The sequence below is a fragment of the Haemorhous mexicanus genome, chromosome 33 (genome assembly GCF_027477595.1).
Source record: "Haemorhous mexicanus isolate bHaeMex1 chromosome 33, bHaeMex1.pri, whole genome shotgun sequence".
In the NCBI taxonomy this organism is placed as follows: Eukaryota; Metazoa; Chordata; class Aves; order Passeriformes; family Fringillidae; genus Haemorhous; species Haemorhous mexicanus.
In genome coordinates this window covers 138,202-149,480 of record NC_082373.1, presented here as the reverse complement: position 1 = coordinate 149,480, position 11,279 = coordinate 138,202, and the positions used below count along the sequence as shown (strand labels likewise).

Sequence of the window (11,279 nt, the reverse complement as noted above, 5' to 3'; positions counted from 1 at the left end):
AAAATTAAGCTGCATTATTTTTTGACATGACAAAATCTATAAAAAATACAATATTTATTTAAATATTTGCCAAAAGCCGATCACGAAATGAGCATTTTTCTCCGGGCGAGACCCCCCGAGTGCGGCTCCTCCCTCCCAGCCCTGCCCCGCCTGGGTAAGGTTTGCTTTCCTCCTTCCAGGTGCCAAACCAAACATAACCCTGCCCGGGGATTTTCGGGAAACCCCCGCAGGAATTCCCGCGCCAGCCGCTCCGGAATTCCCGCAGCTGCTCAGGAATTCCCGTGCCAGCTGCCACCCCAGGTGCCGCCCCAGGTGCCACCCCGGGGACCCCGGGCCCGCTGAGCGCTGCCCCGGGACGTGGCAGGGCTCAGCCAGCCCCGTGCCCGCCTCACCTGTGCCCAGGTGTGCTGACTCAGCAGCTCCGTTATCGCCTCCCGTTATTTACCGCGGCCCGGGACGGTCCGGCCCGCACGTCCCGGGGCTGCCCGAGCAGAGTCCGGCCCGGATCAAGCGGAGCCGCCGGTGCGGCTCCGTGGCTGCATCAAAGCGCCTTAATGAGCGGTTAATTAATCCCGATCGTAATTAATGATCGGGAGCCTTTGAGGTGCCTCGGAGCCTCCTCTGGAACTCTGCTCGGGGCAGGGAGGGGACAGCGCTTAAATAGGGAGGGGACAGAGCCGGGACTGTGCCGGGACAGAGCGGGACAGAGCCGGGATTGTGCCGGGACAGAACCGGGACAGAGCGGGACTGTGCCAGGACAGCACCGGGACAGAGCCGGGACAGAACCGGGATCCGGAGGGGGCAGCGGGAGCGATGCCAGGCAAAGCCAGCCCCGCCTGCGAGCTGGGTGAGTACCGAGCCCAAGGGGGCTGGCATCGCCCCCAGCCAGGGGCACTTTGGGGCAGTATTCCAGCCCCAGCTGAGATTTGGGGATTTTGAGTGATTTCCCAGCCCAAACCAGCGAGGATTTGGGCAGTTTGGGGCAGTTTCCCAGCTCAGACTAGCCGGGGATTTGGGCAGTTTGGGGATTTTGGGCAGTTTCCCCTGCCCAAAGCAGCCGGAATTTGGGGGTTTGGGGCAGTTTGGCAGAGCTTGGGGCAGTTTGGGGCAGATTCCAGTCTAAACCAGCTGCAATTTGGGGATTTTGGGGAGTTGGGGCAGTTCGGGGCAGTTTCCCGCCCCAAACCAGCTGAAATTTGGGGATTTTGTGCAGTTTCCCACCTCAGACCAGCCAGGATATAGGCAGTTTGGGACAGTTTGGGGCAGTTTGGGGCAGATTCCAGCCCAAACCAGCTGGAATTTGGGGATTTTGTGCAGTTTCCCAGCTTCTGACTGCCTGTGAGGTCAGTCCCACCTGGTTCAAGGTGGGGAGTGAGGCCTCCAATTGGGTTATTCCTATTTTCAGGAATATTTTTTTGGGTTATTCCTGCACTGTCAGGTCAGGGCTGGGGGTGATGGAGTCTCCCACCTCCTGCATTTCTCATTTTTCCAGGGTTTGGCCATTTAGCGGCACCATTAATAATGCCAGGCTGCTCCTGCCCGGTCCTGGCCCTGCAGAGACATCCCCAAATCCCACCCTGGGCATCCCCAAATCCCACCCTGGGCATCCCTGGGTGCTGTCCAAGCACTCCTGGCACCCTCGGGGCTATGTCCATTCCCTGGGCAGTGTCCAGCCCCCTCTGGGGGCAGAACCTTTCCCTGTGCCCATCCTAAACCTCTCCTGGCACAGCTCCAGCCCTTCCCCTCGGTGTGGGGGATCTGGGGACCCTCCTGGGGTCAAACCCCCCCTGCAGGGCCTCAGGGGCTGCACTGGGGGGACTGGTACCCCAAACTGGGACCTGAGACCCCGGACTGAGACCTGTGGGCCCAAACGGGGACGTAGGACCCCAGACTGGGACCTAGAGCCCCAAACTGGGACGTGGGACCCCCGACTGGGACCTGGTGCCCCCAACTGGGACCCGGCTGCCATTCTGGGGCCACCCTGGGGCTCAGCCCCCAGCCCAGGACCCCCATTCGGGCTCAGGCCCCACCCCGGGGTCCCGGTACCGCCCCGGTCCCTCCCCCGGTCCCGCCCCGTGACGCGCTCGCTGCGCCGGGTCGCGGCTCGGGCCGGGCATGCGGCGGCGGCGGGGCCGGGGGCGGCCGGGGCCGGTGAGCGATGGGGGAAGGGGGGGGACACGGCACCCTCGGTGGGCGGGGCCGGGGGTACCGGGGGGCTCCGGTCTCGGAGGTACCGGGGGGTTCCGGCCCCGGGGGTACCGGGGGGCTCCGGTGCCTGGGGTACCCTGGATGTGCTGCGGTGGCTCCGGCCCCGGGGGTACCGGGGGGCTCCGGTGCTGGGGGTACCGGGGGGTTTGCGGAGGGGCTCCGGGCCCGGGGGTACCCTGGATGTGCTGCGGGGGTTCTGGCCCCGGGGATCCCGGGGGGCTCCGGCCCCGGGGGTACCGGGGGGCTCCGGTCCTGGGGGTGCCCGGGGGTCCCCTGGATGTGCTCCAGGACCCCTGGGTGGGGGTCGGGAGGGGGTCATGGAGCCGCTGCCCATCGCCCCCTGGCAGTGCCCGCGGGAGTTTGGGGTCCCCCGGTGACCTTGGGGTGTCCCGGGGGTCCCCGCCTGGGGTGGCGGCACCGGCTCCGAGCGGCTGCGCTCCGCCGGGGTTTGGGGGTCTCCCAGGCTCGTCCCTCGGGCTGGGGGTGCCGGTGGTCTGTGCGGAGCCCCGCGGGGCTCGAAGTGCCCGGGATGGGGTCCCCGTGTCCCCGGTGTCAGTTCCCGTCCCGTCCCGGTGCGGAGGATGAGTCCGGCCGGTGCCGAAGGCCCGGTGTCCCCGCGGCTCGGCCATGTCGCTGTCACCGGGCAGGGCTCCGGGCTCCCGCGTGGCCCCGGGCAAGGTCCAGCCGCGGCGCTCCGAGCGGGCTCCGGTCCCTGCGCGGTGCCGGTACCGGGAGCTGCGGGAGGCGCTGCGCAGGGTGCGCTAACGGTAACGGCGCCGCGGTTTTGTGGCTTTGGTTCAACCCGGGCCGTGGAAACTCTCAGGTGTGCGCCAGCTGCCCCGTGCCACGCTGGGAGGAACGGGGCTGGCTCCTAAATCGGGGGGGTGGATCCGAAATCTGGGGGTGGACCCTGAATTTGGGGGCTGGACCCTAAATCTGGGTTGTGGCTCCCAAATCTGGGGGCTGGACCCTAAATCTGGGTTGTGGCTCCTAAGTCTGGGGGACGGATCCTAAATCCGGGGCCTGGCTCCTGAATCTGGGGGCTGGACCCTAAATATTTTGGGGCTGAGCAGGCCGGGAGGAGAGCTGCTCCTCCCTGCAGTTGTTGTTGGTTTCGGGGTGTGGAGTAACCGGGTCACCCTGGTGAGAGGAGGGCACCAGGGCACCCCGGGGTGAGCAGGGCAGATCCCATCCCTGTGCCCTGCTGTGCCCGGGGCAGATCCCGGCTCGGTGCCCCCCTGGGCCCTGGGCAGATGCCATCCCTGTGCCCCTCTGTGCCCTGCAGGGGCAGATCCCAGCTCAGTGCCCTGCTGTGCCCAGGACAGGCTCAGTGCCCCGTCACCCCCTGTGCCCAGGGCAGATGCCATCCCCGTGCCCCCCTGTGCCCAGGGCAGATGCCATCCCCGTGCCCCCCTGTGCCCAGGGCAGATGCCATCCCCGTGCCCCCCTGTGCCCAGGGCAGGTCCCATCCCCATGCCCCCCTGGCTCCAGGGCAAATCCCATCCCCGTGCCCCCCTGTGCCCAGGGGAGATCCCATCCCTGTGCCCCCCTGGCTCCAGGGCAGATCCCATCCCCGTGCCCCCCTGTGCCCTGCAGGGGCAGGTCCCAGCCCAGAAGGTGAGACAGGAGCAGAGCCCAGGTCAGCCCTGCCTGTGTCTGCTTGTGTGCTGGGCAGGGCAGGGCTGGGAGGGAGGGAGCCCACAGTGGTGGATTCTGCAAGGATGGATCCCACAGTGATGGACCCCATAGGGATGGGATCCTACAGGGATGATCTCGTAGCGATGGACCCTGCAGGGATGGGATCCCACAGAGGTGGATGATCCCACAAGGATGCAGCCCATAAGGATGGGATCCTATAAGGACAGGATGGATCCCACAGGGATGGGATCCCACAGGGATGGATCCTGCATGGATGATCCCACGGGGGTGATCCTGCAGAGATGGATCCCACAGGGATGGAACCCACAGGGATAGGATCCCCATGGGCATGAAATCCCACAGGGATGATTCCAGAGGGGAGGGGTTCCACAGAGATGGATCCTGCAGGCATGGGATCCCACAGGGATGATCCCACAGGAATAATCCTACAGATGGGATCCCGCAGGGATGGAGCCCATAAGGATGGAATCCCACAGGGATGGAGCCCATAGGGATGGGATCCTTTAGGGATGGGATCCCACAGGGCTGATCCCACAGGGCTGGTCCCCCCGTGCTGTCCCCAGGGTGCCGGTGCCCGCAGAGCAGCAGGGCTGGGGGAGGGGTTGGTCGGCTGGAATCAGGGCAGGAAGGTTGGGAAATCTCTCTGGGATCAGCCAGGCTGACATTGCAGCAGCAGCTGCCCTCACCCTGCTCACCTGGGCTGGGCGGCCAGGTGGCCACCTGCCCACGGCTGCCAGCGTCACCTCATCTGGCTCAGAGAGCAGGCCAAGGGCTCCCAGTGCCACCAGTGAGGGGCTCCCAGTGTCCCCAGCCTGCAGGGTGTCTGTGTGAGCTGTCAGCCCCAAACCAGCCCAGAAGGATCTGTCAGGGTCCTGCTCGAAGCCACTTCAAAGGGCCGAGCTCAATGGCAGGAACTGCCCCCAGCACGGGGCCAGGCTGGTCCAGGGAGGAGCAGGAGCAGTATGAGCCCAGGGTAGGGGGAGCAGGATGAGCTCAGGGCTGTGGAAGGAGCAGGAACAGGAGCAGGATGAGCTCAGGGCTGTGGAAGGAACAGAAACAGGAGCAGGATGAGCCCAGGGCTGTTGGGAGGAGAAGGAGCAGGAGCAGGATGAGCTCAGGGCTGTGGAAGGAGCAGGATGAGCCCGGTATGAGCCCAGGGCTGTTGGCAGGAGAAGGAGCAGGAGCAGGATGAGCCTGGGGTGGGAAGGAGCAAGAGCTGGAGCAGGAGCAGGATGAGCCCAGGATGAGCCCAGGGCTGTGGCAGGAGCAGGAAGAGCCCAGGATGAGCCCAGGAAGGGCCCAGGGCTGTGGCAGGAGCAGGATGAGCCCAGGATGTGCCCAGGGCTGTGGCAGGAGCAGGAAGGGCCCAGGAAGGGCCCAGGGCTGTGGCAGGACTCGTGGCACAGCAGGCTGGGGGCAGAACAAGGAGCCTGTTGTTCCCTGCTGGCTGCACACGTGGGGACAGCAGCAGCAGCCGTGCCTGGAGGGGGGCACAGGGACCTTGGAGTGCCCTGGACAGGGCTGGGGGGGGACAGGGACCTCGGGGTGGGCACAGGGACCTGGTGGTGCCCTGGACAGGGCTGGGGGGGCACAGGGACCTGGGGGGCCACAGGGACCTTGGGGTGCCCTGCCCGGGGCTGGGGGGGCACAGGGACCTGGTGGTGCCCTGGACAGGGCTGGGGGGGGCACAGGGACCTCGGGGTGCCCTGCCCGGGGCTGGGGGGGCACAGGGAATTTCCCTGGGAAGGGGCTGCAGTGCCCACGGTGGTGCCAGGCTCAGCCTGGGGGTTGAGCCCACAGCTGGTGCCAGGGAAGTTGCTGGCTGGGAGAGAGCCCAGGTGGGCACGGAGGCACCTGGCTCGTGCCAGCCTCAGAGTGGCCACTGGCAGGGGGCACAGCCTGAATCCTGGGCTCAGCTTTGGGTCCCCAGGGCAGGACAGGAGGGGCTGGGGGGGCTGAGCCTGGAGAAAAGGGGGCTCAGGAGGGACCTGCTGGCTGCCCACAGCAGGAAGGAACAGCCAGGTGGGGTCGGGCTCTGCTCCCAGGGGGCAGCAGGAGGGAAAAAGGCATCCAGGGGAGGTTGGGGTTGGATTTTAAGGAAAATTCCCTGATTTCTTTCATGGAAAAGCTGCTCAGGCCCGGGGTGGAGTCCCCACAAGTCCTTCACAGGAGGGGAGAAAACCAGGAGGGGTCAGGCTCTGCTCCCAGGGGACAGCAGGAGAGAAAAAGGCATCCAGGGGAGGTTGAGGTTGGATTTTAAGGTTTGGATTTTAGGGTGATGTTGGATTTTAGGGTTGGATTTTGGGGTTGAGGTTGGATTTTGGGGTTAGGGTTGGATTTTAGGGGTTGGGTTTTAGGGTTGGGTTTTAGGGTTGGGTTTTAGGTTGGGGTTGGGTTTCAGGTTGGGTTTTAGGTTGGGGTTGGGTTTTAGGGTGGGTTTTAGGGAGAATTCCCTCCTGGCAAGGCTGCCCCTGCCAGGCTCCCCTGTCTGGGTGAGCTGGGGCCGTTCCTGGCTGGGGTGGGGGCAGCCCCCAGCCCTGCAGCTGCTGGGGCAGATAAAGGGGCCCTGTCCTGCCCCTCCCAGCCTGGGGCAGATACTGGGGTGGCTCCACAACGAACATTTCCCAAAATCTCCCTCCTGGGCTCACCCTGGAGGGAAGCTCTGCTGGGGTAAGGGCTGAGATCCTCCTGGGTCACCTTTGGGAGAAAAATTGGATTTTTGGTAAACTTTACTGGGGTTTTGGGGGAATTTTTTGGGGCTATTTTTTTTGTTTTTTTGTTGGTTTGTTTTGGTTTTTTTGTGAGTTTTTTTGTTTATTTGGGGTTTTCATTTTGGTTTTTTGGTTGGTTGGTTGGTTTTTTGTTTGTTTTTTGGGTTTTTTTAATGGAAGCTGTGAGGTTTGGTGCTTAGAAAAGAAGGAAGAATTTGTGTGAGGGTCAGAGCTGGAGTGCCCGGTGATGATTTCCTTCTTCACCCTCCCTGAACCAGTGTTCCCTCGTGCTTATGGAAATCTCCCTTTCAAGTCCCACGGATCTCACAGAGGATTTGGTGCTGTGCTGGTGTGTCCTGGGGGCTTGAGCTCCTGGATCCCTCCCAGCCCCACTCCAGCTCCTGCCTGGGTTTCATTTAAACCCATAAATTTAATTTTATTTTTTTAAATAAAAACCCCGGGGGCTGAAGGAGTTAAACCTGCCCCTAACCCCTTCCCGCTGGGGGCAGGGAGGGTCTGGGGGGCAGGGAGGGGTGAGCCGGGTTTCCACACCAGGGGAATTCCCCAGCCTTTCCTGGCTGGGCTTTCACAATCAGCTCCGGCTGCCCGGACTCTCCGGGGCACAGCGGGGGGGACTCCTTCTGTCCTCTTCCCTTCCCTCCTTTCTTTCTCTCTTTCTTTCTTTTCCTTTCCTTCTCTTTTTCCTTCTCTTTTTCCTTCTCTTTTTCCTTCTCTTTTTCCTTCTCTTTTTCCTTCTCTTTTTCCTTCTCTTTTTCCTTCTCTTTTTCCTTCTCTCTCTTCTTTTTGCTCTTCTTTCTCTTTCCTCTCCTTCTCTTCCTTTCTCTCTCTCTTTCTTTCTTTCTCTCTTTCTCTCCCTCTTTTTCTCTTTTTCTTTCTTCTTTGTCTCTTCATCTTTCCTCTCCTTCTCTTTCTTTCTTTCTTGCTTTCTTTCTCTCTTTTCTCTCTTTCTCTTTGTTTCTTTCTCTCTCTTTTTATTTCTTTCTCTCTTCTCTCTTCTTTCTCTCTCTTCTCTCTTCTTTCTCTCTTTTCTCTCTTCTCTCTCTTCTTTCTCTTTCCTTTCTCTATTTCTCTCTTTTCTCTCTTCCTTTCTTTCTCTCTCTTTATTTCTCTCTCTCTCTTCTCTCTCTTCTCTCTCTCTTTTCCTTCCCTCCCTCCCAGCCCAGATCCCCTCCCTGGTCCCTGCTGGACCCCCAGAGCTGCTCTGGGTCCCTCTCTGGGCTTTCTCAGAGCTGGGAGCTGGGTCCGTCCCTGCCCCTCCCTCTCATTTCCCACCCTGGCTGTCTTTTATTAATGAGTACAAAGTGGGTAGCTGTCTTTTGTTAGAAGGTCTTTTAAGGTTAAATGATTTAATTAAGAAATGATGCTTAAATTATTTCCTTTTTGAGCTAAAAAGGAAATAACTAATCTCTCCAAGTCTGCACTGTGGACTTCTTGGATTAATTACAAAATACTTCTTAAACTTAGGAAGAAAAAGGTAAAGAAGAACAATTTGTTTCTGCCTTAAAATTATTTACTTTAAAACTCCAAAAAGTTTTCTACTTTGTGATATTCCACACTTTTAACTAACTCCACACTTGTCATCTTGGTGCTGTTCATTAATTTTGGAATTTCTTCACAGCCTCAGGCCAAATGCAGTGGGGTTTGGGTTTTTTGTGAGTCTGTGCCTTCCGGCCCAGAAAGTGAAGAGTTTTTACCAGCCAGCTTTCTGACACACCCTGACAGGATTTTCCCCTTTCCCAGCCGATGTGTCCAGAGTGAAGCAGCTCCCAGAGCAGGGCAAGGCCTCCCCCGTGGGCACCTCAGCCATGGAGAGGAAAACGTCCTACGGTGAGCCTGGCACAGGAGGGGGCACGGGGGGCTGAGCCCTCATCCTGCCTTCCTTCTGGGGTGCTGGGCCGAGCCCTTCCCTTCCCTTCCCTTCCCTTCCCTTCCCTTCCCTTCCCTTCCCTTCCCTTCCCTTCCCTTCCCTTCCCTTCCCTTCCCTTCCCTTCCCTTCCCTTCCCTTCCCTTCCCTTCCCTTCCCTTCCCTTCCCTTCCCTTCCCTTCCCTTCCCTTCCCTTCCCTTCCCTGTCCCCCCGCCCTCCCTTCAGCCCTCCCTGCTTTTTTTGTGCTTTTTTTGTGCTTTTTTTTGTGCTTTTTGCGGGGCTGGGCTGAGCCCCTGCAGCACCCTGGGCTCACCCAGCCCAGCTGAACCAGCCTGGCCTGGGCAGGGATGTCCTGGGGGAAAGCTCTGACAGGGATCCCTGCACACCTGGGCAGCCCCGGCAGGGATCCCCTGTCCCAGGAGGGCCTGGCCGGGCTCGGGAGGCCGGGGGGAGGAGGAGGAGGAGGAGGAGGAGGAGGAGGGGCCGGTGATGCAGTGGCAGCTCTGAGCTGGGCCCGGCCCGGCCCAGAGCGCGGCGGCGGCGGGAGGGGATGGCCCGGGGGGAGAGCGGCAGTGAGTGCGGGACTGGGGGAGAGTGTGGGATCGGGGGAGAGTGTGGGATCGAGTGTGGGACTGGGGGGTGTGGGATCGAGTGTGAGACTGGGGGGTGTGGGATCGAGTTTAGGATTGGGGGATGTTGGATCGAGTGTGGGGCTGGGGGAGAGTGTGGGATCGGGGGAGAGTGTGGGATCGAGTTTGGGACTGGGGGGTGTGGGATCGAGTGTGGGATTGGGGGATGTGGGATCGAGTGTGGGGCTGGGGGAGAGTGTGGGATCGAGTGTGGGACTGGGGGGTGTGGGATCGAGTGTGGGACTGGGGAGAGTGTGGGATCGAGTGTGGGATTGGGGGATGTGGGATCGAGTGTGGGGCTGGGGGAGAGTGTGGGATCGAGTGTGGGGCTGGGGGGTGTGGGATCGAGTGTGGGACTGGGGGGGTGGGATCGAGTGTGGGACTGGGGAGAGTGTGGGATCGAGTGTGGGACTGGGGAGAGTGTGGGATCGAGTGTGGGATTGGGGGATGTGGGATCGAGTGTGGGATTGGGGGAGAGTGTGGGATCGAGTGTGGGACTGGGGGGGTGGGATCGAGTGTGGGACTGGGGGGGTGGGATCGAGTGTGGGATTGGGGGAGAGTGTGGGATCGAGTTTGGGGCTGGGGGAGAGTGTGGGATCGAGTTTGGGACTGGGGAGAGTGTGGGATCGAGTGTGGGACTGTATAGGATCATATAGGATTGAGAGGGAGTGTGGGATCAAGTTTGGGACTGGGATTGAGTATGGGATTGTGAGGGACTGGGAGAGAGTGTGGGATCAAGTATGGGATTAGGAGACAGTGTGGGATTGAGTGGGACTGTATAGGATCATATAGGATTGGGAGGGAGTGTGGGATTGTGTGGGGCTGGGAGAGAATATGGGATCGAGTATGGGACTGGGGGAGAGTGTGGGATTGTGTGGGGTTTGGAGAGAATGGGATTGTGTGAGATTGTATAGGATTGGGAGAGAGTGTGGGATTGAGTATGGGACTGGGATCAAGTATGGGATTGGGTGGGGTTATGTGGGATTAGGAAAGAGTGTGGGATTGAGTGTGGCATTGTATGGGGACAGAGTGTGGGGTTGTGTGGGACTGGGCTGGAATATGGGATTGAGTATGGGATTAGGAGACAGTGTGGGACTATGTGGGACTGGGAGAGACTGTGAGGTCAACTATGGGACTAGGAGAGAGTGTGGGATTGTGTGGGATTTTATAGGATTGGGAGAGAGTGTGGGATCAAGTATGGGATTGGGAGACAGTGGGATTGTATGGGACTGGGGGAGAGTGTGGGATCGTGTGGGGTTGGAAGAGAGAATGGGATTGTGTGGGGTAATGTGGGATTAGAAGAGAGTGTGGGATTGTATGGGGTTGTATAGGATTGGGAGTGAGTGTGGGGTTGTTGGGATTAGGAGACAGTGTGGGATTGTATAGGGTTGGAAGAGATTGTGGGATTGTGGGGTTGTGAGGGACTGGGAGAGAGTGTGGGGTCAAGATTTTGCTGGCAGAGGGTGGAGATGTGGAATATGGGGATGTGGAATGTGGGGATGTGGAATGTGGGGATGTGGGACTATGGAATGTGGGGATGTGGGACTATGGACTGTGGGGATGTGGAATATGGGGATGTGGAATGTGGGGATGTGGGACTATGGAATGTGGGGATGTGGGACTATGGAATGTGGGGATGTGGGACTGTGGAACGTGGGGATGTGGAATATGGGGATGTGGAATGTGGGGATGTGGGACTATGGACTGTGGGGATGTGGGACTGTGGAATGTGGGGATGTGGAATATGGGACCGTGGGGATGTGGGACTGTGGAATGTGGGGAGTGTACCTGAGGGCCTGAGGGCCTTGCTGGGCTGGCCCTGCTCCCCGGCCTCACCCTCCCCTCTGGAAGCCCCCGGGGCTCTCGGGCTGTCCCTGCTGGGGCTGGGCCCCCCCTCACTGCCCTGCTCCAGGGGTTCCACATTCCCTGGGATCCTGCAGGAGAGGCTGGCATGGAGCAGGAGCAGCCCCAGATCTCTCTGGGGTCTGGCTCAGCCAGATTAATCATTAATTAGTCATTAATCATTCTGGGGATGCTGCTCCTCCACCACTCCAGACCAGCCCCCAGGATGGGTTTTTTTCTATTACCTGGAATAGATAAATCCCAGCCTGGAACCAGGAGGGAGAGGAGATTCTGAGGGCTGCAGCAGTGGGGATACCTTAATTCAATTACCTCTTTATCGCTTA

At 60.2% G+C, this 11,279-nt stretch overlaps 1 protein-coding gene across 4 annotated transcripts in view; it reads left to right on the top strand.

Annotated features, from left to right (window-relative positions):
* The first annotated feature begins 689 nt into the window (after nucleotides 1–689).
* The window catches only part of LOC132340809 (natural resistance-associated macrophage protein 2-like), a 41,114-nt gene continuing 30,524 nt past the window's right edge, over nucleotides 690–11,279 (top strand). Inside the window, exons 1-2 of one of the 4 annotated variants that reach the window (XM_059871926.1) lie at nucleotides 690–847; nucleotides 8,340–8,426. In XM_059871926.1, coding sequence (XP_059727909.1) covers nucleotides 814–847; nucleotides 8,340–8,426 — 121 coding nt within the window. In that variant the 5' untranslated portion in view covers nucleotides 690–813. Of the gene's footprint in view, nucleotides 848–2,075; nucleotides 2,152–6,337; nucleotides 6,538–7,913; nucleotides 8,074–8,339; nucleotides 8,427–11,279 lie in introns of those variants that run through there. The other 3 variants (XM_059871927.1, XM_059871930.1, XM_059871928.1) reach the window with 3 other exon arrangements.